At 61.9% G+C, this 25,558-nt stretch overlaps 1 protein-coding gene across 1 annotated transcript; it reads left to right on the forward strand.

The window, feature by feature from the left end:
* The first annotated feature begins 845 nt into the window (after positions 1 to 845).
* PLEKHG3 (pleckstrin homology and RhoGEF domain containing G3) lies at positions 846 to 25,355 on the forward strand. Its single transcript, XM_075065967.1, is given in 20 exon segments — positions 846 to 1,002; positions 4,449 to 4,801; positions 5,440 to 5,540; positions 6,877 to 6,946; positions 8,020 to 8,066; positions 8,632 to 8,782; positions 9,222 to 9,353; positions 9,756 to 9,938; positions 10,374 to 10,466; positions 10,608 to 10,621; positions 10,623 to 10,703; positions 11,738 to 11,763; positions 12,574 to 12,678; positions 17,888 to 17,977; positions 18,405 to 18,443; positions 19,343 to 19,353; positions 20,803 to 21,123; positions 21,711 to 21,791; positions 22,845 to 24,153; positions 24,573 to 25,355. Coding segments are annotated over 20 exon segments (4,062 nt in total). The 5' UTR covers positions 846 to 923; the 3' UTR covers positions 25,349 to 25,355.
* The last annotated feature ends 203 nt before the right edge of the window (positions 25,356 to 25,558 follow it).

A 25,558-nucleotide genomic window follows, 5' to 3' on the forward strand; every position in this document is an offset into this window, starting at 1 on the left:
GCCTCTGTCCCTGGCAGTGCACCAGCGGCTGGGGCACATGGGAAGCCCTCCAGCTGTGTTCTGCTGTGGGTGACCCTGTTGTAGCTGTGCCCGCCCCAACTTCCAAAGAGTCACCAGGGCTCTGGCCTGGCACAGCTCACCTTGAAGAGTCCCCTCTGCGCAACAGCTCCGAGTTCTTGGTCCATTTGAGGGTGGAGGGGCTGCGTGCCGGGAACCCCTGCTGTAGTGTGCACTCACTGCCTGCAACGAGCGTGCTGTGCGCTGGGTCCTCGGGGTGTGTGTGTGGGCTGCAGGCCTCCTTGCTTTGCACAGGAGGAGCGGAGCTAGGGACCCCCTGGCTGGGTGAGCAGCCTGGCTGGCACATGTGGTGGCCCTGAGGGTTGCGAGTGTGGGCTGCATCCGGCACGACACGTGGGAGCAGGCCCCATCTTGGCTAGTTCTGCAGGTGTGACTGTAATACTGTTCTGGAGCTGCTGGGCTATTCCAGAGCATGGCCTGAGAGTGACCCCCGCCCCCCGGAAGTTAATGTGCTCGGCATAAGCCACTCGGATCCTGAAATGGGTCAGAAACAGGCCCCCAGATCCCAAACCTCCAACTTTCTCCCTATATGCTTGCAGGGTCAGTGCAGCCCTTCCTGCTCCTGGAGGGGTCAATGGGTGTCCGGTGCCACTTTGTGGTCTGCGTGCAGGTGGGCAAAGCTAGTGGGCTCTGGCTCAGGCCCAGCCCCCACTGTGCACGGCTGGTGGCCCTAGTGGGTGAGTTCCCCTGTGGGTGTGGCGTGGACGTGCGCTCCTTCCTGTGGAGGAGCGGCTCCAGGTGAGGTCTGACGACAGCCGCCTCCGCACCCTGCCCCACTCACTCTCAGGTCGCTCCCAGGAAGGCAGCGTGGGCTCCCCCCCGCTGGTTCCTTGGCCCAACCCCATATGCTGGGACGGAGCATGTTCATCTGGGAGGAAAAGATCAGCCTGCCCTGGCTGCCTGCCTGCATCTCCAAGCTCTGGGGTAAGGGAGGGGAGACTGAGACCCTGTATCTGGACCTGGGGCTGAGCCCTGAGGGTGCGGCCCTCGGGGAGGGAAGCCGTGGGGGAGATAGCAGGCACAGCAGTGGGTCGTCACTGGCTGCCAAAGGGAACCTGAATGTTGCAGGCCTGCAGCCACATGCCTGCCTGTCTGCCCTGCCCTTCCGAGCGGTTGGGAGGTGGGGGGGAGGGAAGGGAGGATGTGATCCTGGTTACACATGCTGCAAAGAATGCAGAGCCCTGCTGCTGGGTGGAGGGATGGAATGGCTAAGTGCTTGGGGGGCGGCAGGGGGGAGGTGGGGGGGGGGGTGGCTGGGCAGAGTCCCGCCACCTGGGCCTGAGAGCAGCAAGTCCTCTTCAGCCAGGCTGCAATTTTAGATCGACCACATGGGTCTTCCTGACCTTCAGATTAGAGGGTGATTGGGGGGACGACCCTCCTCCTCTTCCCACCTCAGGACTTGGTGCGGGACCCCTGGCTGGTCTGTTCTAGTGCTGTAGGCTTGATGCTGTGGTGATGGGCTGGAAGGCGTTTCCGGTGCTGAGCCCCAGTTCTCACAGGCGTCTAATCCTTCAGGCGGGTGTTTCTCAGCCTGCAGGCAGCTTGGTGGTCTTCTGGGGCAGCTGGGTAATTGTCTGTCCAGCTGGCATGCACACCTAGCAGACGCCATCTCTGTGTGCCTCTGAGAGCACCTGTATGTGAGACTGTCTGTGAGAACGCCTGTGGGACTGTGTGTGATTGTGTGTGTGTGAGAGCACCTCTAGCAGTGTGAGACTCTGCGAGTGCCTGTGACTGTCTGTGTGCAGCCCTGTGTGACTGTGAGACTCTGCCTCCGCATGTGTCTGTGTGTGAGTGCGCCTGAGGGGCTGTGTGAGCGCAGGTGGGGCTGTGGGGGACTCTGCATGGGGCTGTGAGCATGCACGTGGGGCTGTGGGGGACGCTGCATGTGTCTCGGGGAGGGAAAAGCCTTTTTGCAGTGTCAGAAATTGCTGGGATTCTTTGCTGCTTGCACGTGGGAAATGATTTGTTGTTTTCAGGCTGGCAGCACTGTTGGAGATCTCTTGGCCTGGTCTACATAGCCCAGGCTGGGGGATCTCTTGGCCTGGTCTATGCAGCCCAGGCTGGGGGATCTGGCCCAGTGAGGACGGACCTGCCCACCGGTGCAGCTGCCCTCTGCCCCTGCTTGCTCCAAGGGCGCTTCCTGGGAGGAAGGGTGGATGGTGGCATGGTTGTCACTCTGTGGCTGTGTGTAGAAGTTGGCTGGCCTTGCGGCTAAGTCCTGGGACTTGGAAGGTCTGTGTCCTGCTCCGCCCCTGGCCCCGTTCATGACCTTGGTGTCACTTAGACCAGAGGTTTTACACTGATCTGGGTACCCCAAGTTTTCTGACGGGTGGCGCTGGGGACCCCACTTTCGAGGAGTGTTGGGCACCCTCCTGCTGGAGTCACTAGGCGCGACAGGGGCTCTGCATTTCCGATGTCCAGCCCCAGATGTCACTAGAACTGCTCAGCCTGAATCTCTGTATCACATTCCGTGTGTGGAAAATGGGGATCACTCCCCCGTGAGCCTATCTGCCTCCCGCTGGCAGCCCGGCAGAGCCAGCTCAGCTGGTGGAGGGTGGATTCCAGTCCTGCTAGCACACTGCCCGTGGAATTCCCACCCTGGGTTCCCTGTTCACCCCTCTCTGCAGTCGGTGAGGTACACAGGGATTGTTCAGGCTGCAGAGGGGTCACCGAGGGCAGATCTGATCTGCAGACCCTTCCTTGGAGGTATATAAACCATGTGGGCCAGAGGATGTTTTGGTTGCAATTTTCCATGCCCTGAAGCCAGGCAGTGCTGCCCCCTCCTTCCCGCCCCCCAGTTGCGAGCGGGGATCTGAGCCTTGCTTGGCCAGCCCCATGGCAGGTAGTTTCCCAGTTGGAGCTGCCTTCCCTATCGAGGGAGCGTTGAGTCCCATGGCCCCGTCATGTGGAATTCAAGCACCGCCCGCCTGTGGCAGTGAGATGTCCTAGTATCTCCCTGTGTCCCCCAACAGGCTGGGAGCCATGGTGCCAGGGACTGTGGTGCCAGCCCCTCTCCTCTAGGGTCTGGCCAGTCTCTCAGGCAGGAAGAAGGGGGCAGTGGATGGCAGCAGGGTCCAGGTATCCTCATAGACTGTTGCTTTCTAACCCAGAAAACTCCCTACCCCCTCCTTCCGTGCTGCCATGTGCAGTGAAAGAGTTCACAGTGTGAACGTCAGGCTATCACTGCCATCTCCATCAGCTCCCAGTGAACTGAACAGGACACGGCACAGCTCAGAGAGACTCAGGCCCATCTTTTCCACCTCTGCCCAGCATGGGCTCAGGCTCTCTTCAGACTCAGGTAGCGTCGCTGGACTGGTCACACATGGAGTAGCTTCCCTCCCCGCCCAGCGAAGGGCTCAGGCTCTCTGTGCTGGGCACGTTTTGGAGGTTTTCTTGACAACCCGGGTAGCTGGAGACTGGTTTGATTCTCTTTCAGTGAAAGCAGGGACCCCTGAGAGTGCTGGCGAGGCCAGTCGCGCCCCTCCTGGCCGGGGGAACACAGAGCCAGGGGCTGTGACTGGAGCTGGGGCTCACCCAGGCCGTGGTAGGGAGGGAGTGGCCTGGCACCAGCCACTGGGGAGTCAGGGGCCCTGTCCATGTCTGCCAGCTGCCATGCATGTGTAGAACAAAGGGCCTGTGTCTCCAGGCAAATGCAACTGGGCAGCTCCGGCCTTCGGGGGGGCGGGGTGGGGAAGAAATCTGCCGCTGCTGACCCAGCCCTTCCCCTTCTGTGGGGAGCAGGGGCCTCGCTCCATGCTAGCCACTGGCCACCTGGAGGGATTGGGTGCTCGGGTCCCTGCTTGTGGGGCTCCCGGAGGTGGTTAGCTGCCCCGGGGTTCAGTTGCCAGCACTGAGCTGTATGACGCACACAACGCATAGCCTGGTGCTGTGAGCCCTGCCCCCATCCCCTCAGTGCCCCATTCTGGCTGCAGTGCCGCAGCCTGGCATGGGAGGCCGTGAGCATGACCCGCGAGCTGTGTCCAGTGGTCACTAGAGCTGGCCCAGGATCTGCAGTATTGGGCTGCCTGGCAGCTGTGTCTGACAGCCCAGCTGTGGGGAGCATTGGTCAGACCAGCTCCCGGGCCTCGAGCAGCACCCTGAGGTGGCCTGACCCTGGGCTGCTCTGGCACTGCCTGGCTGTGGGGGGCTGGGACCAGATGGACATGGGGTTGAAGCATGACTCCAAGCGTTTGCTCCCGCCCGGCCACCTGGGTCCGGCCACTCCCCAGCCAAGCTCCCCCCACAGCCACTCCTCAGGCCGAGTCTGCAGCTGTGGCGATGGCATGGGGTCGGGAGCAGGAAGGGGTGCGGCTGGGGCATGGCATGTGGGGCCCTGTCCTCCCTAACTATGCTGCCTCTCCCCCCATCAGAATCCCCCCGGCTGCCAGCACTGCCCTGCCCCAGCAGCTATGACAGGATGCCCGTCTGCGCTGTCTCCCCGGAGTGCCCAGTGAGCCAGATGCCCATGGAGGGGCGGGACAAGGCCCCCGGCCGTGCGCCGGCCCGGGAGGGTGATGCCGTGCGGGTCAACCAGCTGCACAACAGCAACAACAACGCCTCGCCAGGGGGCTGGCTGGGCCGCAAGGGCTCCCGCTCCCTCTCGCCCTTCGGCCCCCGGGCCTCTGTTGGTGCCAACCATAAGCTGAGCTACCTGGAGCGCGTCGTGCTGGAGCTCGTGGAGTCGGAGCGCACGTATGTGCGGGACCTGCGCAGCATTGTGGAGGTGAGCCGGCCCCCTCCACACCTCCCCCCGCTGGGCGTGAGCCACAGGCTGGCCCCCTTGCTGCCCCTGTGTGGCACCGCATGGCTCCCCTGACCCCATTGTCCCTGGAGCTAGGGGCGCGCCTCTGTGCTGTCAGCCCCACTGGTATGAGCAGCTTGGAGGGGCATGGCACTGTGCTAGGCTGGCTGGGTCTGTACCCCTAAACGCCCCATGGAGTGGAGGTCAGGGGACATCTTTCGTCCCCATATTGCTGGTCTGGCCCCTCCAGGGAGGGGTCTGCTAGTGGGGTGAGCTCCCAGCATGCACCCGGGGTGATGGAAATGGGGGAGTGGGGAGTTGCTATCAGGGTCGATGGGCTCTGTGGGGATAAAGCCGCTTGCAGGGACCGTGGCCCATTGGCTCTGCCCTGGCAGGCTCCAGGGTAGGTGGGCTGGCATGGGGAATGGTGCTTCCTGTGACAGCAGGACAGGGATGGCAGACCTGAGCCCTGCTCCCACCACCGAATGGAGCCACCTTGGGCTGGGGGAAGCTCCTCCTGATGGTTCAGACAGGAAGAGGGGGCTGGGGGGCCCTTGGCCGCATGACAGCACCTCCCTGCTCGCTGACCCCCACTGTGGCTCACTCTGTGCGCCTGGCAGGACTACTTGGGGAAGATCATTGACACCGAGGAGCTGCTGCTGCGGCCGGAGCAGGTCTGCGCGCTCTTTGGGAACATCGAGGATATCTACGAACTCAACAGGTGAGCCAGGCCCAGAACTGCCCGCTCTGTCCCCCCTGCCTCTGTAATCCTGCCCCCTCTGTCCTTGCCCCCCGCCTGCTCTGACCCAGCCCCTGTAAGCCCAGCTCTCACTGTCCCTGCCCCACATCTGCTCCCGGCCTGACCCCCTTCATTCCTGCTCTGACCTGACCCCCTCCAGCCCCCGACCTGCTCTGGCCTGACCCCTGTAACCCCTGCCCCACCTGCTCCATCCTGACCCCTGTAACCCTTGTAACCCCAGCCCCCTCCATCCTATCTCTGCCCTCCTGCCTGACCACCTTCATTCCTGTCCCTGCCCGCTCTGGCCTGACCCCCTCAAGCCCCTGAGCTGCTCCAGCCTGAGCCCCATAACAACTGCCCTCTCTGTCCCTGCCCCCTTTGCCCCTGCCCCCCTCTAACCTCCAACCTGCTCCAGCCTAGTCCCCCTGGCCCCCTCCATTAACACCCCCACCTCCTCCACTCCCCCCGTCTCCAAAGGGGATGAGGCATAAATGCCCCAAGATGGGCTTCCCCCTAGAATTGGAGAAGTCGGTGTTAGTGCTCAGTAGAAAGCACCTAGGGAGCCTCCTGGGCTTCCCGCCCCAGCTCTGCCGGTGCCCATCAATCCCAGCCTGCAGCCCCTGTTCTCCCAGCCCTGGGCTCTTCCTCACCCCTTCCCCTCACCCCAGCTCTGCCTGTTCCCCTCAGCCCCCACCTTGCAGGCTTCTGACTTGTGGGCCGGGGATCTCTTTGCCCGGCCCTAGGACAGCAGTGTCAGAGGGAGCCGCGTTAGTGGCCCAGGACTGCCTTGCCTGAGGGTGGAGGAGCGGCTCCGGCCTGTATCCCTCCCCATCTCCCTTGGCTTGGCACTGAGGCTGCCTCAGCCGAGAGCCCTTGGGCAGAACTCGGCTGGGGCAGGGGTGGGTGTCCTGTCCATCGAGCTTTTTGCAGTCTGGGGTTGGGGCCCGCGTGGAACGATTGTAACACCAGCGGCTTGACTGACAAGCGGCCAGGCCAGGGCCACGGGGAGAGGGGGCAGCCAGTGCGTGCGTCTCCTCTCGTAACGCTTGCTTTGTTTTCAAACCCTGCTGGCACAGGAAGGGGCCCTGCCCTGCAGGTGGGTACCACACCGGGCACACTGCATGCTCCGCTGCCTGCCCTCTGCTTGGGGGTTTGTGTGCTGGGAGTGGCGGGGGGCATGCCTTGCATGCATGCAGCACATGCTTGGCCCATGTGTCCCCCGGAGAACACGTGTGCTTGGCAGGCCTGACCCGTGCGTCTCCTGGAGCATGTGTGCTCTTGGCAGGCCCTGCATGACTGACAGTCTCTTTCTGCCCAGTGAGCTGCTGCAGGACCTGGACAGCTGTGACAGCAACCCTGTGGCCGTGGCCAGATGCTTTGTGGACAGGGTAAGGGGGGCTCTGGAGGTGGCACGCGGTGGTGAGTGGCTGGCGAGAAGATCCCATGGCATCGTCGTGCGCCAGGCCAACTGGTGTGCTCAGGGCTTAGTGCTAGCGCCTGTCACCTTGACATGTGAATGTCTCCCAGCTCACATGCCTGGCACAGCACATGGCCCTGATGGATTTCATGGGATGGCCCCAGCTTGGCAATGGTGGGGATGGGGGAGCTTTTGGTGCCAACCAAGCTGGGGGAGGAGGACTGGCTGGGGCACTTGGGGGACGCTTGCAGCACTGAGGCACTTTTGGAGGATGCTGATGGCCAGGCAGGTGGAGTACTGGGAGGGCAGTGCCCAGCGTAAGCACTTACTGGCAGCTGCAGCTGGGCACAAGGAGGGGTGCAGCTAGGGTTGCAAACTGTCTAATCACACAGACCCCAAACCCTTGCCCCGCCCCCTGCCCCCCCATCCCTCCTCCCTCCATCGCTCACTGTCCCCTCCCCTCGCTCACTTTCACTGGCCTGGGGCAGGAGGTTGGGGTGGGAGTTTGGGTACAGGAGGAGGCTCAGGGTTGGGGCAGGGGCTTAGGGAGTGGGTGCCAGCTCCGGCTGGCACTTACCTTGGGAAGCTCCTGGGGAGCAACCAACATGTTCCTCCTGTTTCTAGGCTCAGGGGCAGCCAGGCAGCTCTGTGCGCTGCCCCTGCCTGCAGGCACTGCCCCGGCAGCTCCCATTGGCCACAGTTCCCGGCCAATAGGAGCTGCGGAGTCAATGCTTGGGATAGGGGCAGCACGTGGAGATCCCCTGGCCGCCCCTGTGCCTAGGGGCTTCCAGGAGCTGTGTGGAGCCAGGACAGGTTGGGAGCCTGCCTTAGCCCTACTGTGCCACCAACTGGACTTTGGCCTATTAAAATCTCCCAGATTGGTTTCCGAAGCCACTGGGAGATCGATTCCGGGAGACTCCTGGCCAATCCGGGAGAATTGGGAACCCTAGGTGCAGCTCCTGGGGATAGAGTGCGGGCAGAGCGTGGGGGGATGGGGGCTCCCCCTGTGGACCTCACTCACGATCTCTCTTCCCCCCTCTGCAGAGCCAGGATTTCGATATCTACACCCAGTACTGCAACAACTACCCCAAGTGAGTGAGTAGGGGGCGGGGGATCCCTGCTGGCCCCGCCCACATGAGCGCTCCTTAGCGTGGGGGACCCCTGCCTGTGGGGATGTTGCACTGCTTGCTGGGGTGGCCTGGCTCTGGCAGCAGATGATGGGATCTTGCCAGATTGGAGGGGTGGGGGCACAGTTGAGCTGGGGGGGGCCAGTGTCCCAGTGGGAGGAGAAGGGGCCATGTGCCAGCTCCCCGTTTCACCACGCAAGCCGCGCACAGGAGCGGGTGGGGCTGGTTTCTGCCCCTGGCTCTATATGTGCCATGTATATGTACTTTGCATCCCTCACTGTGATGTACAGGTGCTGTGCCCAGCGCTTGCCCCGTGTGGGTGGGCATCTCCCATCGTTGTGGTGTCTGAGCACCATGCCAGGTCCCTGCCCTGTGTGGGTGGGCACCTTCCATCACTGAGGTGTCTGGGCGCCATGCCAGGCCCCTGTCCCATGTGAGTGGGTATCTCCCATCACCGTGGTGTCTGGGCGCCGTGCCAGGCCTCTCTCCCACGTGCGTCTCCCCTCACTGCAGTGTCTGGTCCCTGCAGCTCGGTGGCGGCTCTGACCGAGTGCATGAGGAACAAGCACCAGGCTAAGTTCTTCCGCGAGCGCCAGGAGCAAATCGGCCACGCACTGCCCCTGGGCTCCTACCTGCTCAAGCCGGTCCAGAGGATTCTCAAATACCACCTGCTGCTCCAGGTAAATGAGGGGGTGCGTGCCCCCTCCCCGCTACACGGGCATTGTGGTGCCTCCCGCCCCCACCCCCCCGCACAGGCATTGTGGCGTGGCACCCTATCTGGCACGTGGTACCCCTCTTCTACTGTGCACATCCCGATCACTGCCTCTGCACCTCCTCCCTCACCCGCCACAGGGCGCCCCCTGCCCCCCCCCCCATCCCTACCGCTGCAGTGTCACAGCCTGGCCCCCTGTCCAGGGACACTGCAATCCCCTTCCTTCCTTCCGTCCCGCGCTGCATCCCCTCCAGCCGCAGTGCCACTCTCTGAACCCTAAAGGAGCCCAGTGAACAGCCCCGCAGCTGTGTCCCCCAGCTCAACCCTGCCCATGCCCTGGGTGCCGCGCTCCTGGGGAGGGCAAAGGGAGCAGGGCAGCGAGCCCTCACGCCAGGTGGTGCCCCCAGGAGATCGCGAAGCACTTTGACCTGGAGGAGGCCGGCTACGAGGTGGTGGAGGAGGCCATCGACACCATGACCTGTGTGGCCTGGTACATCAACGACATGAAGCGCAGACACGAGCACGCAGTGCGGCTGCAGGTGAGCGCTGGTGTGGGTGTGTCCTGCCCCCGGCTGCGTGAATGCAGCGATCCGGGGAGCGGCTCCGTGGGACTGGCTGGGAGCTGAGAGCCTTGTGCGCTTCCTGAAACCCCCCCGTGGGAGGTGGAAGCGAGCCCCTCCCAGCTGCTGCCTCTGGCCTGGCCACATCTGGGGACCCTTTGCTCCTGGCCCCATGTCCCTGCCCTCAGAGAAATGGCCTCCTAGGGCCCTGGAGCTGGGATGCGGCCCGGCTGGGTGCTAGCAGGGGCCCAAGGCCAGCGGCAGTGCCAGGATTGGGGACAGCAGGGCTGAGACACCCCCCCCCCCCCCATGTATCTGTGGGGGCATGTGGCTGGTTTGAGAGAAACGCCACCTGAGGCCACCTCCCCCCAACCCCCACAGGAGATCCAATCCCTGCTGCTGCACTGGAAGGGGCCGGATCTGACGACCTTCGGGGAGCTGGTGCTGGAGGGCACCTTCCGGGTGCACCGCATGCGCAACGAGCGCACCTTCTTCCTCTTTGACCGCACCCTGCTCATCACCAAGAGACGGGGCGACCACTTTGTCTGCAAGAACGACATTCCGGTAAACCCCTCACCCCCAGCAATAGCTCTGTGGTTCCCCCCAAGTCCGTGGTTCCCCGGCGCCCTACACTGTCGGCAGTCGATTGAACTAGTTGGGTGGCATGGCTTCCTGCCCATTCCCTGGTGGCAGCGGTGCTGGGGGAGCCCCAGAGGGAGAGGGGGGTTGACGGCAGCGGTGCTGGAGCCGGGAGGGGGAGCCCCGGGCAGGAGGGGGCTGGCAGCAGGGGTGCTGGGTGGGGCTGATGGCAGCAATTATGGGAAGGGGGAGTCCGGGGGCGGGGCAGGGCGCTCTGGCAGCAGCAGTGCTGAGGCGGGGAGGGGGACCCCCAGGGGTGGTTGGCGGCAGTGGTGCTGGGCAGGGAGGGGGACCCGGAGGGTTCGCGGTGCCCCTGGGAGCAGAGTTCTACCTGGGTTGCTGATGCCACTCTCCCCCCAGTGCTCCTCCTTGATGCCGATTGAGAGCACCAGGGACTCGCTGTGCTTCAGCGTCACCCACTACAAGCACAGCAAGCAGCAGTACAACATCCAGGTGAGGGCGGCGGGGCACGGAGGGCTGGCTGGGAACTGGGGGAGGAGTGCTGGGCACGGGGCCAGCCAGTGGTGGTGCAGGGGCTGGTTCTCAGGTGATGTGTGGTGCACGGCCCCATATCATCACACTCCTTTGCCTCAGGCCAAGAGCGTGAGGAGAGCGGGTCTGGACCCACCACATCAAGAGGCTCATCCTGGAGAACCACCACGCAATCATCCCCAGAAGGTGAAGAGCCCGGTGCCCCCGGCCCAACCCCCGTCAGAGCCCCATGCCCCATTGAGTCGAGCGCTCGGACCTGGGGCCATGCAGACAGGGCCTGGAGCCGAGCCTCAGCACTGGCTTCCGAGGGCGTGTGTCTGGGCTTGGGGTCAGCCCGGGCTGTGTCAGAGCGCAGGAACAGCAGCTACCGGTGTGAGGCAGAGGATGGGGAACGCAGCCCCCTGGCACGCCGGTGGCCGTGTGTCACAGAGCCACAGGTCTGGTGCTCTTGTCCAGCTCTGGAACAGTCCCTGGGAGGAGCCCTTCAGTGCGCCAGCCCGGATAGGTCACACTCACTCGCTGATGTGAGCCCTTGGCTTCACTGCCTCCTGGGCCACCTCGGAGCCTTCAGCATCCTGCTTCATGCCGTGAGCTCCCTGCAGCGAGTCCGCCTGGACTGGACACTTGGGAAGACTTGTACCCCTAAGGAGCGATGCACGCCCAAGAGGGACTCTGAGCCAGCGCCTGTAACAGCAGGAGGGTTTCTGAATGTCTGGACCACAGCCTGGAAAGTCCTTCGGTTAGCACAGAGAATGGAAGTTACAGCAGAGTGTCTGGGTCAATCCGAGCGCCTCTGACCCTCCTCAGTCCCAGTCCCCGCTTCTCCTTCAGCAGCCCACACTGAACAAACCTCAGTCTTGTTCATCTTCCCAGGCAAACTCGTCCCCCTGCCCTCCTCCCTAGCCCTTTGTTCCCTGCTGCTCACATCCGGCTGGCATCCGTGGATCATGGTAGGTGCTAAATGTCCGGGCAACTGGAGTGGCCATTGTCTTCTGGGACTCTCATGGGCATGAGGGGCCCAGGCCCCCGACAGCCGGTGTAAGTCTCACCTGGAGCTCTGCAAGGCGAACAACCTCCCCACCCCCACCTAATTACCATGCAGCACATAGGGAAACTGAGGCACACCCAGTAGTCATACAAAACACTATGAAAAATTCCGACTTCGTTCCCCCGTGTACCACTGCACTGCCTCCCTGTTCGCTAACCGACTGATCTCTGCACTCCTAGGCAAGAACGATCTTGGAAATGGACTCCTCCCGTAAGTGCTCGCTCCAGCTGTCTGTCTGTTCTGCGGGGCGGGAGCTGGGGTGTCTGTCTCTGTTCCTCTGTCTGGGGGGTCCCATGGCTGTGTGCGTCTGTCCTGCACTGCTGTGCCAGGCCGTGCCCACAGAAAGATGACCCTGGCAGGGGTGCTGCAGGGATCAAACTGGAGCTTTTGGGTCTAATGGCACCAGCTCCTAGTGCCTGCCGTGGGACCTGGCTCTGTGAGCACACAGGCTGCGGCAGGCTCATAAGCCTGTCTTTGGGGCAGCCACCAGGGTAGGACTGCATCAGCCTGAGGTGCTCGTGCCAGGCCCGGGCTAAGCTCGTGAGGCCCATCACACCCTGCCTTCGCTCTGGCGCGCTGCAGAGCGGTGGGACACGTCCCCTCCATCCCCCCACTCACTCTGGTGCAATGCAGAGGGTGAAACTAATGCCCCCTACCCCCCCACTCGCTCTGGTGCACTGCAGAGGGTGGACATGTCCCCCCATCTTTCCTCTGCTCGCTCTGGCGTGCTGCAGAGGGGTGGAACTAATGCCCCCTACCCCCCTGCTCACTCTGGCGTGCTGCAGAGGGGTGGAACTAATGCCCCCTACCCCCCTGCTCACTCTGGCGCACTGCAGAAGGGTGGAACTAATGCCCCCTACTCCCCCGCTCGCTCTGGCGCGCTGCAGAGGGGTGGGACTCGTGCCCCTACCACCCTTCTCACTCTGGCATGCTGCAGGGGGTGGGACTCATGCCTCCTACCCCCCTACTCATTCTGGTGCACTGCAAAAGCTCTAACCCGCATTCCTCTGCTCCTTTCAGACCCCGCTTGCTACAGATACAGCCCGGAGCGGCTGAAGAAAGCGAAGTCGTGCCAGCCCATGGATGAGGTGTCCCTGCAGGCACGGCAGGGACGCCGGCAGTCGGGTAAGAGGGGAGGGTGTGTCGAGGGAGGATTCAGCCAGACAGAGCCTTGGCAGGCCCAGCTTAGAGAGCTCAGTGACTAATGGCCACGTGGCTTTCTCTCCTGGCACAGCCCAGGATTCCCAGGGCGTGCATGGCACCACTGCAGGTGGCTGCTGGCTCTACCCAATGGCTGGTCGCCCTGGGGATTGGGAGCATGGGACAGGATGGCTGTTCACCGCCTGAGCCAGTCGCTGCCTCCTGCATGGGGCAGTTGGCAAGGCAAGGAGGGTGGTCTGCCCCTAGAGGCTGATGGCTGCAGGAGTCTCTGGCAGGCCCTGAGCTAGAGGGGCCTGGTGGAGGAGCAGTGGGCACTGATGGCTCGGAGGGATGGTGTCACAAGCACCTGTCCTCTGCCACTGGGAAAGCAGCCGTGTAAGTAGTTAGATCCACCCTCCCAGCTCGGCCTGGCCGGTGAGTGCACGTGCCACCCTCCTAGGTCGGCCTGGCCGGTGAGTGCAAGTACCACCCTCCCTGCCAAGCCCAAAGGGGAGCACCATGCCTGGCACAAACAGCAGGATGCTAGTTACACAGGAAGCTCAAGCTGCTGCCAGATTTCTTCTTCCCCTTCCAGGACCCAGCCCCCTCTGCTCCCTGATCCGTGAATCTCTCCGATGTGAGAATCTTTAGGCAGCGACGGTGAACGGGCACCGGATTGGCGTGGCATATGGCTCCCCCTGGCACTGGCTGGAGTGATGGCCCACAAGCCGGGCTGGCTAAGGGAGTGTACGGCTGGGCTGGGCCCGCACAAAGTGGGCAGGTGGCTGACTCTCTCCCTGCTGCTCTGCAGGGCTGAGGGTGGGACTGGATTGTCCGGGTGCAGGGCAAGCGCTGAACAGTTTGGGGTCGAGTCCCCTCCAGCTGGCTCAGGCCAGCACCCATGGGGGCACCGGAGATGTGGGGGTCCTTGTGTCCCAACCTGCACTGGCCCCTGCCCATCCTTCCCCCGGGGTCGCTGTCAGTGCTGGCTGTGATGGGGGCTGTTGCGTGGCCTTGCCTGGTGGTAGCTGATCCCCGAGGATCCAGCCCTAGTATCTGTCCAGGATCTGCCCTATACCCACCTGTCCTTCTCTGGGTCAGATCACGGAGGTGACTGTCCTGCTCTGGCCTCAGCATCCTCCTAGCACAGAGGCTGTGTGGCTGGTCGGGAAACACACTCAGATTGGTCAGCTGTCTCTGTCGGTGCGGCTGGACCCCCGGCCACGTTGGCTGCTGTCAGGCCCAGGGCAGTCCTGCTTCCTCTGCCAGGCTGGGTGGACAGGCCGGGCTGCCCTTTGGCAGCTTCCCGTGTCTTGGAGGGGCCTGCAGCTCCGCCCTGAGCGCCTGCCACTCTCCTGGGGGCTCTGGCCTTCTAGGAGGCCAGGAGAGAGCCTGGGCTGCCAGCACTACTGTGCCTATGGCTACATCTCCTCCTCTTCCTAGCGTGTGGTGGAGGCGCGGGCATGGCTGGCTAGCTCAGGCCAGACAGAGGTGATGCTGGGGGAGGGGAAGCAACCCCCAGGTACGCTCTCTTCTCATGTTCAGGGTGACAGGGGGTGTGTGTCTGGGAGGCCCCTGGCTGAGCTGCAGGGACCAGGGTTGCCTTTCCCCACCTGTTTCCAGCCAGGGGTATGTGTCCCTGCATCAGAGAGTAGCTGTCCCCTCTACTGCCATTGGCTGGCTTGAATGGAACCCAGGAGTCCTGAGCCCCAGCATTCCATGGCTGTCAGCCCATAGCTGTGAACTGCCCCCAGCAAAACATCTGTCCTCTCCACCATCTGTGCTGCTCTGGGATTCCCACCCACTGGGTTGGGGTCGCCTGGACCTTTCTCTTCAGAGGCCCGGCCCAGCAGCAGGTGTGACGGGTTGTCCCAGGTGCCACCTGGAACTGGGGTACCACTGAGCCCGCCTGACCCACCAGCCTGGGCTCCCGTTACACTTGTCTGCTGTAACAAGCTACAGAGCCCTCCAGCCGTCACTTTCACCAGCACACACACACGTGAGGACACACCCAGCTGCAGTTACATGCAGACACTGTGATCAGCCCTGCATGGGAAGGCTCCAGCTTAGGAACTTCCCAGGCACTCCCCTCCTCTGGAGTGTAAACCCAAAATTATACCGTCTTGTGCTGCACAGGGAACTGTACAGTATAAACTCATGAAATTCTCCCCCTCCATCAGTGTGGAGAAGAATATACGACAGCTTTCTGCCCCGAGTTATGACTCCCACACACTGGTTTTAGACAAAGCAAAAACAAGTTTATTAACTACAAAAGAGAGATTGTAAGTGATTATAAGTGATAGCAAACAGATCAAAGCAGATTACCCAGCAAATGAACAAAACACGCAAACTAAGCTTAATATACTAAAGAGATTGGATCTGAATAGCAGATCCTCACCTTAAGAGATGGTACCATCAGGCTGCAGATTCTTAAGACACAAGCTGCACTTGCTTTACAGCTTGGAATCCCCAGGTCCTTCATACACAGACTAGAAATCTCTTTAGCCTGGGTCCAGCACTTTCCCCAGTTCAGTCTTTGTTCCTCAGGTGTTTCCAGGAGCCCTCTTGGGTGGGGAGTCAGTGAAGAACCACGATGATGTCACTCCCCTGCCTTAAATAGCTTTTGCATATGGCAGGAACCCTTTGTTTCAATGCTTGGTTCCCATGCCAGGCAGTGGAAAAATACTGACATCCCAAGATGGAGTCCAGCACCAGGTGACCTGGTCACATGTCCCTATAGTGTCACAGTAGCTGTAACTCGGAGGCTGTCTGTAGCATCCTCAGGAAGGCACCCAGGTGGGAGATAAGCTTCTCCTAAGCCCTGTTGTTTTCCATAACGGCCCTTCCCCACCCAGCTTTACAGAATGAAAGTACCTTTGTCTCGTGGGCATTCCCCAGTTGTAAACACATTTGAAATATGGATACATAGTCAATATTCCTAACTTCAGATTAAAAAATGATACATGCATACAAATAGGATAATCATATTCAGCAAATCCTAACCTTTACAATGACACCTCACATGACTTATCTTGCACAAAATACATTATGATTATGTCATCATCACATCCTCCTCATATCACTGTGAAGAATATGGGGTGCCGTGTCCCAGCGGGCTGTTCCCAGGCTCTAGAGGGCAGAGGGGTGACTGCACCTGGCCCCCCTCCTCAGCCTTTTGTTCTCCAGCTGGACACACCTGGCTGGCTTCCTGCACGAGGGGACCTTCCATGATCACTAGGTGCTAAAATCCTAAAAATGCTAGGGGCAGTTGTTTCTGGGACTCTCCGTGGCATGGCCCCCAGGCCCAGACAGCCAGGTGTCAGTCACACCTGGATCTCTGCAAAGAGTAAACAACCTTCCTAGTCAATCATGCAGCACATAGGGGAAACAGAGAGACCCACTCAATTCATACAAATTATGATGAAAAAATGCTCACTTCGTCACAGGAACACGCAATGAGGGATCACCTGGGAATTTGCTGTTTTTGAAGTGTTTTGCCCAGCATCACACAGGACCTCTGAACAATTCTCTAGGGCAACATTCAACTGCCCAAGCCAAGAGACCCTTTTGTCTCTTCCTGCCATCTCCTGCCCCTTCCAGCTTCTGCAACCAATGAGGCAGGGTCCCAGTGCACTTCCCCAGAGCAGGGCCCATCCGCTGCACTGATGCGGCAGGAAAAGCGTAGTATATTTTGACTGTCGTAATGTATACTTGTGCGAGAGACGGAGTTAAGGTGATACAGGCAGCCTTAGTTCTGGCATTTCCTAACGTGAGTGTTTGACTCTGCAGCTGCAATGTTCCTTTAACATAGCTCTTTGCTTGTAATTCCTTAGTCTGCGCAAAAGCAAACTGAAAAAAACAGCAGTTCCATCCTGCGGCATCATCAAATTGACCCCCAGGGGTCAGCAGCAGGGTTGGAACCTTTAGATCCACCCCACAGAACTCTGCTGCTTGAGCTCACAGAGTAACTTGCAGCAGTAGAAGGTTGTCATCCTCTGTGTGGACCAGCATGAGGGAGACACCCTTTGCCGGTGGGTTTCACAGCTATTTGCTGGCAGCCGAAGGGTGAGACTCAGGACTCCTGGGTTCTGTTCCCAGTGCTGGAGAGCAGATTGCCCGGCTCTCTGAGCAGTGTACTCTCTGTGCCGGCTCTGTGGTGGCTTCCGTTCCCAGCGGTGGGATTTCCCCATCGGGGCGGAGCTAGCCAGGCTGACCCCAGACAGACTGAAGCTTGGCCCCACGCACATCCACTTTGCATGCAATCAGACTGCTGCCTGCCTGCCTGGCCAGGAGGGCAAAGTTCAAGGCCCTAGCCCAGCTGTCAGAGCCTTGGGCAAACAGGCGGGTCCATTGGCAAACCATCCCCTGCCCCCACCTGCCAGCCAATTGGATTGGCTGGCCAAAGGCTGGTGCAGCACCCTGCCTGCCATGGGTTGGCAGAGCTGTACATCTGTAGGGACCAAGGTTCCCTCATCCCCACCTGTCTCCCATTCTGGGATCAAAGCTGGCACCAGCCACCCTCTGACTGCTGGCTCTGTGTGGACTAGCTAGGCCCAGGATCCCATGAAAGCACCACCTCCCTGTGGCTGCCAGGAGAGCCGGCAGGGTCCCTCCCCCATGGGGTCGCTGGCTCTGGAGGGGTTCTCCCCCCCTTCCCTGCGGAGGGTGAGAAATGGCCCCATTCTGCTTGTTCCCACACCAGAGCTGCCCAGCCAGGTGTCTCTCCCCTGCTGTGCTGCGGCAGAGTCGCTGCCAAGCAACAGGGAGGGGGGCGCTGCCAGGCTGCCTCCCAGGCCCTGCCCCTCTCACTGGGTTATCACAGCAGGGCTGTTTGGGGCTAGCCGTGGGGCAGGCATAGCACGTGGCCAGCCATAGAACATCCTGGGGGGACATGATCAGTGCCCTGCATCCAGTGCCATTCCAGGTACACAGGTGGCAGGGCTAGCGCGGCAGTGGGTAGGACAGCTGTGTCTCGGGATGGAGGGCAGTGCCAGGCCGGGAGGTGCAGGGTACAGAGGTGGCAGGGCTTGGACAGCCGTGTCTCGGGGGGCCATGGGCGTTGCCGTATCTTGAGGGGGCCGTGGGCGCTGCCATGTCTCAGGATGATGGGCAATGCCAGGCCGGGGGGGTACAGAGTACACAACCAGTCGGACAGCTGCACTGGCTCTAACGGCTGCGTCTGTCCTGTCCTCAGAGCCCTTCCACCTCTGGCGCCGCAGGGAGAAGCTCCCGGACGGACTGCATGGCGGCGTGGGGTCAGGGTGCGCAGGCCGCAGGAAGTCTGGTGCGAGCTCCCCTCTACAGCCTGGGGCACGGGGCTGGAGTGTGGGCGGAGGGATGGGAGCTGCGGTGCTCTGGGCTTGGTGATTCCTGGCACATGATACTCTTGGGGCCAATCACAGGGGTGCGGTGAGGGGGCCTGGCGAACGCACCTCTCCAGCCCCCCGCGGCGTGCGTGAGGGGCTGTCAGGTGGCAGATGGGCTGCCCTGGGGCCCCGCTTTCCAGGAGCAGGAGGCGGTGGCGGAGGAGCCGCGGCTTTGGAGAAGTGCGTTCCCAGGGCCCTGAGGCTGCGCTGGGCTTGGGTGCCGCCCGTGCCCCGCGGGCTCCGGGGCTGGGCAGAAAGAATACGTCTCCCATCTGCGACCCCAGTCGCATCGCTGTGGGGGCAGGGTACAACTGGCAGGCCTCTCACTTGCTGTTTTCCCCACAGAGCCTGCCAAGCAGATTGTCAAGCAGCTGGGTGAGAAAGGTGAGTGAGTCCTCAGGATGGACACATGCACCCCCCACCCCGCACCCACTTTGGGCTGGGCAGAGCTCAGAGCCCTCCCCGCTTGGCCGGCTGGCTGGGGCCCAGCCTGACCAGACAAACTGCCCCATCTGCCTTTATATCAGTGGTTCTCAAACTTCTGGACTGGGGAACCCTTCCAGGTAGGAAGCCTCTGAGTGCGACCCCCCCCCCCCCTTTATAAATTAAAAACACTTTTTGATATATTTTACACCATTACAAATGCTGGATGCAAAGTGGGGTTTGGGGTGGAGGCTGACAGCTCGTGATCCCCCCATATAATAACCTTGTGACTCCCTGAGGGGTCCTGACTCCCAGTTTGAGAACCTCTGCTTTGTGTGGTCATTACAATGGAGCCCCTGCTCCCCCCACCCCCGGCCATTTGTGGCACTGCCAAGCCATTCCTGTGGCACTGCCTAGCTCACCCTGTGCGGTACCCTGGGGGAGCAGGACTCCATGCCCTCACCCCAGCATGCTGGCCTCTCCCTGGCTGTGTGGGGGGTCCCCACCACTCCCTGGTGTTGAGGGGCCTGCAGGTGCCACACTCTGCCCCCGGAGGCTGAATCTCTGCTGGCATAAAGGGACCAGCCCCCCAGTGCACTAGGGCAGCCCCAGTCCGGCCCCTGCAGGCAGCTGCTCTAACCTTCCGTGCTCACGTCAGCTCCCAACACCACAGTCCAGGCGTTCGGCAGCCAGCCCAGCCTCACCGCCCTCGGCCCCCTGCAGCTCGTTGAGCCAGGGAGGGGGGGCATTGGGGTGATGCACCATCCACTTGCTCCCCTCCCGTCGCTGTGGCCGCGGTGCACAGCGACACCTTTGCTAATCGCCTGTCTTCTCTCTTCCATGTGCTGGGAATGTGGCAGCAGGACTGAAGGTAAGATCACAGAGCCCCAAGGTGAGACGGGACCGCAAGGGTCAGCTAGGCTAGCCCCTGCCAAGGTGCAGGATTTGTTGGGTCTAACCCACTCAAGACAGCTGGTTATCCAGCCTCCTTTTGAAAACCTCCAGTGAAGGCGCTTCCTCGCCCTCCCGAGGCAATTTTTCCATTGTCCTCCTGTTCTTACCGTTAGGAAGCTTTCCCTGAGATTTCATCTAAATCTGCTGTGCTGTAGTTTGAACCCATTGCCTCTTATCCTGCCTCTGTGGCAAGAGAGAGAAACTTTTCTCCATCTTTTTTATGGCAACCTTTCAGGTATTTGAAGACCACTATGATGTCCCCTCTTCATCTCCTCTTTTCCGAACTACAGATACCCAGTTCCTTCAGCCTTTGCTCGTATGACTTGCATTCCATCCCTTTGATCATCTTTGTCGCTTGCTTCTGGGTCCTTTCCGGTTTCTCTACATCCTTTCTGTATGTTGGTGACCAACACTGGACATAGAACTCCAGCTGAGGCCTAACCAGCGCTGAGTAGAGCGGTACTGTCGCCTCCCATGACTTGCCTGCTGTGCCTCTGTCAAAGCAACCGAAAATTGCGTTTGCTCTTTTGCAACAGCATCGCATTGTTGGCTTATGTTGTTGTGATCCACCACAACTCGCAGATCCTTCTCAGCAGTGCTGCTGCCAGGACAGTTCTCCCCCATTCTGTGTTTGTGCATTTGGTTTTTCTTCCCGAAGTGCAACACCTCATATTTGTCTTTGTTGAATTTCATTTTGTTGGCTACAGCCCAGTTAATTTATCGAGATCCCTCTGAATTTACCTCTATCTTCCCAAGTGTTGGTAACCTCCCCAGCGTTGTCATCTGCAGCCTTGGTCAGTGTTCTCTCTATACCTACATCCAGGTCAAAAACTACACCGGATCCAGAACAGAGCCCCATTAAACCCCACTGAAGACCTCCCTTTAACCTGACCACATTCCATTAAGAGTCACTTTTTGTCTGCCGTTGTTTAACCTATTTTGTATCCACTTCATGGTAGTTCTGCCAAGCCCACATTTCTCCAGCTTTCCTAGCAGAATGTTATGTCGACTGTGTCAAAGATCTGGAAGTCGCCCGAGCCTGGGGGCAGTGGGAGGGCATAAGGGGCTGAAGATGCTAGCTGAGTAGCAGTGGGCATTAGGGGGTCTTGCTGCGAGGTTCCTGTGCACACTGTATGTGCATCGCATGCACGCAGCCCCCCTTTGCCGGTTGCATGCACATTCACACCCACGCGCTTGTGCCCCAGCACGCATGGCCTAGTGGCCCCCAGCTTTTTGCAGACACGTGGAATCGGGGTGGGCTGGTGCAGGGACACACTACGACTGGCCCTGTCAGGTCCCCGCCAGCAGCTCCGGCACCCAGGGATGAGGTGGCCCTAAAGGGAGCCCTTGTTTGTCCCTTGAACAGCACGCCGACAGCGCCGGAGCCCTCCTGGAGACCAGGGCACCCTTGCAGCTCCCTGGCAGCGCTTGGCAGCTGGCTGAGGGCGAGGGGGGCGCAGAGGAGGAGAAGGAGGAAGCAGCCATGGGGAAGGAAGAAAAGCAGGCCCTGGGGCAGGGCTCTCTGGAGGAGCTGGCTGTGAGTGACAGCAGCGAGAAGGAAGCCGGGCAGGAGGAGGAGGGCCCAGTGGGCGAGGAGCAGGTAGCTGACTTTGCGAGCTTCCTGCTGGCGGCGCTGCACGGCTGGCACTGTCGGGCCAACGCTTTGCTTTTCTCCTGGGGCCGCACGGTGAGGTGTCTCTCCACCCTCCTCTTGCATGCTGGCCTGGCGCATGGCTCGGAACTGCCTGCCCCTCCTCCCTGGCCCCGCTCTCCTCTATCTCCCACCTGCCGCCCTGCTTGGGGCAGGCTGATCAGCACCCCCGGCTGGAGCCCCTCTCTGCTATTAACCCTTCACTGACCTGACGGAGTGGCCGCTGTGACTCCCAGCATGCTTTGCACTTGCCCCATCTAACCCCACTCACGTCTGGCTGGTGTGCCAGAGGCGGTGCCCTCAGTCGGCCCGTCTCTCCCGAGGAGAAGCTGGTCCGGTTCCCTTGGAGCAGGAAGGTGACGTGCAGCCAATCTGAACAGTGCCAGGTGTCCGCTGGAGCTCTGACATCGGAACCTGTCGGGGGCTGGCCGGCGGATCTCACTCCACAGCTCTGGTGTCAGAATGAAGAGCTCTAGGACACTGCGCTGGAGGTCGCTGGCGCTTGACCGGGTCGGAATTGGGCTGCTGCTCTGAGGTTCTCGTCCCTCGGGCTGGCACGGTGCCACCAGGGCTGTCTGAGCCGCGGCCCAGCAGCATAACCTGTCCCTTTTGCTGTGTTTCAGGGCAAGGGGCCCAAGGGAAGCCAGGAGCCAGGGGGGCCTGAGAACCATCGCAGTGCGGAGACGGCCTCGGCCATCCTGGAGGTGAGTGAGACACGGTCCCATGGGGGTGAATGGGCCACACCTCCCATTATCCTTCACCGAGTCCAGGGGGTTGGGCACTGTGCAGACCCGAGGTCGGGGGGACCCCACTGGGCTGAGTGCTGCCCAAAACACCCCATCCACACAGCCAAGGGGGGGTGGGCTGTCAGGCTGGGGGCTGCACAGATACTGGCCTTGCCCCAAAGAGCTCAGAGCCAAAGGGAGACAGACACCTCCCTGCTCTCCTCTCTGTGCTGCTGAGGTCTCCCAGTGGGGCAGTGATGGAGCCAGGATAGATGGCAGGTGTCCTGCGTCTCAGCTCACGGCCTTCGTACTGTCAGAGCAGCCACCTCCTGACCAATGAGCATTTGCATTTCATGATAGCACCTTCCACCTGTGAATTTCACAGCTGCTGCAAGGGCCTGTTCACCCAACACCGCCCTGCCACGTAGTTGGACTGCTGTAGCTTGGGAAACTGAGGCACAGTGAGGTGGGATGATGCAGCGAGAGAGCAGCAGCACCAGGACCCAGTCATCTTCATGTCTTCTGCTCTTACCACTGCTCACAGTGGCCCCCTAAATCTGGGGCTAGAATCCAGGAGTCCTGGCTCCCAGCCCCCTGCTCTAACCACCAGAGCCAGGGATAGAACCTGACTCCTAGCACATCTCTTGCCACTAACCAACATCCCCTCCCTTTTCCCTGGCTGATGGGTGGGAGTTGCCAAGTCTGGCTTCAGCCAGCTTGCCCCTGTACCTCTGAAGGAGAAGACCTCTTCTTGGCTTCCTTCAAGGGGGCATTGAAGGAAATCAAACGTGGTAACTTGATAACCAGTGAAAGGCAATGAACCCCCTTTTCTCCCAATGGGTGATCAGCCTGTGGAACTCCATGCTCCGGCAATTCTCCTGTGCCTCAGAATCCACGGGAATCCTGGGCTCCTTCCCGGCCTGGAGGAGAGGAGCCAGCACCTCAGGGATGGTGTGTCGGGCTGGGTCAGGGTGGGCGGCCTGCTGGTTGGGGAAGCCCGTGCCTCCACTCACTCTCCGTGCTGCCTTGCAGGATGCCCCGGAGCCCAGTGAGCTGCACGAGGAAGAGCACCCAGAGGAGTCCCCCGAGACGGCGAGCACCCCGGAGACGGCCCAGCAGAGGGCGATGGAGCAGGAGCAGAACCTGGCCATGGCGGAGAACACGGAGGACCTCAAAGCCCTGAGCAGCGAGGAGGACGAAGAGGAGGAGGAGACCAGGGCGAGGAGCATTCTGCCCCCCTCCGTGCTGGACCACGCCAGCCTCATCGCCGAGATGTTCGCCAGCAGCTTCTCACGGCGCAGCAGCCTTGCGCTGGAGGAGGGCCGGCCCGGGGGCTTCCTGACGCCCAGGCTGGTCAGCCGGAGCAGCAGCGTGCTGAGCCTGGAGGGCAGCGAGAAGGGGCAGGGCCACAGCAGCACTGCCGACTCCCAGGGCCACGTCTCACCGCAGGGCTCCACCCGCAGCGGGACTGCTTCGCCTGGCCCCTTGGAGCCCGAGCGCACCCCCTGCCCCAGGAAAGAGTCCATGCTTTCCCGGCAGGACCGGCTGCTGCTGGACAAGATCAAGAGCTACTACGAGTGCGCGGAGCATCGCGACGCCGGCTTCGGCATCCGGCGCCGGGAAAGCCTCTCCTACATCCCCAAGGGGCTGGTGAGGAACTCGGTCTGCCGCCTCAACAGCCTCCCGCCCCCGCCGGAGCAGCACGCCAACACCAGGCGGGGAGCAGGCAGTGGCAGTCGGACAGCTGCCTGGGTGCTGGCGGGCGTCCCCACCCCTGTGCACAGGGCCGAGCCCAGCACCCCTGTCGCCGAGGAGGAGTTCCGCCCACCCGCCGAGATGATCAAGGTGTGGGAGGGCATGGAGAAGATGAGCGCCAGCCAGCCCTGCCCGGAGGAGGGCAGCGGGGAGGGCACAGCTGGCGCCGCCACCACCACGTGGCCTCTGGGCAGGAGCCAGGAAAACGGCTTGGACCTGCACGAGCCGCTGCTTATCCTGGAGGAAGACGAGCTGAGCGCCATTGCGGAGGAGTCGGCCGGGCCCTCGCCCGAGAGCCGGTCCCCCATGGAGCGAGCGGGGCCCGCCAGGCTGGCCAGCCAGCTGCAGAGACTGGCACAGGAACTGGGCCACCCTGCCAAGCCGCGCCCCCGGGTCCCGCCGCTCTCAGAGGCCGAACTGAGCGAGCGCCTGAAGAACAAGGTGTATCAGCTGGCGCGCCAGTACAGCCTGCGCATCAGGAACTGCCAGCCAGCCGTGCACAGGCGGCTTGCCAAGCTGGAGGAGCTGCGGAGCTGCGCAGCACCCCCTCCATGTGACGGGCACCAGGAGGTGAAGAGAAGTACAGGTGGGTGCTTCCTGGGCCATGGGGCTTGGCAGGAGGGTGGCACAGGGCAGGGAAGGCTCCCTGGGCTGTGGGTCTGGGTAGGAGGGTTGGCATGGGGCAGGGAAGGCTCCCTGGGCTATGGGGCTGGCACAGGACAGGGAAGGTGCCTTGGGGCTGGGTAGGAGGGCTGGCACGGGGCAGGGAAGGCTCCCCGGGCCGTGGGGCCGGGCAGGAGGGCTGGCACGGGGCAAGGAAGGCTCCCCGGGCCGTGGGGCCGGGCAGGAGGGCTGGCACGGGGCAAGGAAGGCTCCCCGGGCCGTGGGGCTGGGCAGGAGGGCTGGCACGGGGCAGGGCAGACACTCCAGGGCTGACACAGGGCAGGGAAGTCAGATGCCCCCAGCTCTGGCCCCTCCACTCACCAGTGTGTGTGACTCCCCCAGGCCCGCAGAAGCCAGCGCTCTCTCCCATGACCTTTGAGCAGGTGGTGCTGCAGGAGTACAGCCCCCGCACGCCGCACTCTGCCACCTCCTCCTCGCAGGACAAGTCGCCCAAGCGCTTCTCTTTCAGCCCCTCCTGCCCTGCCTCGCCCGGCAGCGGTGCCTTGCCCGGCCCCTCGTCCTGCAGCCCGCTCAGCCCCATCGTGGCGGAGACGTTCACCTGGCCTGACGTGCGGGAGTTGCGCTCCAGGTACTCCTTGGGCACGGCCTTCCCCGGCCTGCGCCGGCCCGCCCCAGTCAACAGGAGCCAGTCGGCGCCAGAGAAGATGGTGGCAGAGCTGCCGGGAGGCTTCCTGGGACAGGAGGGCTGGCACGGGCTGGAGCAGAGCCCTGGGAGGGGACGGGGCACTGAGAGCCCAGACCCCAGTGCCCGGCAACGCCAGAGGAATCAGAGCGCTGGCTCACTGCGCATCACCGCTGAGGCCATGCTGGGCGGCCAGCGGGTCATTGTGCTGGAAAAGGTGCCGTGCGATGGGGACCCACCTGCCCATGAGGAGCCACCCGATGCCGCCAGCTACGTGCAGATCCGCTCGCCCACCTCACGGGAGAGGATCTCGCTCAAGGCCGTGGCGGAGCGCTGCAAAGCCTACCAGGAGTCGGACGAGTACCTGCGGCAGGAGGAGGGCCGGGCCGCGGGCTGGGAGCAGGCGGACACCAGCCAACACGGCCACGTGAGGAACCTGCGAGAGAAGTTCCTGAACCTGAACTCTGCCAGCTGAGCAGGCGCTTGGCGGGAGACCGGACTTGTGTACATAGCGAGCGCCTTCCTTCTCCCCTCGCCAACGCCACCCACCCCAATGGGACTAAACTCCCCAAACCAGGCCGGGCCATGGCCAGAGACCTGCTCTCATCGGGGGCTCTGCGCTGAAGCATGCACCTGCAGGTCCTGGGCTGGCAGGAGCAGCGGGCAGTGCCCCCCCAGGACCTTG

The sequence above is a fragment of the Chelonoidis abingdonii genome, chromosome 4 (assembly GCF_003597395.2).
Source record: "Chelonoidis abingdonii isolate Lonesome George chromosome 4, CheloAbing_2.0, whole genome shotgun sequence".
NCBI classification, from domain to species: Eukaryota; Metazoa; Chordata; order Testudines; family Testudinidae; genus Chelonoidis; species Chelonoidis abingdonii.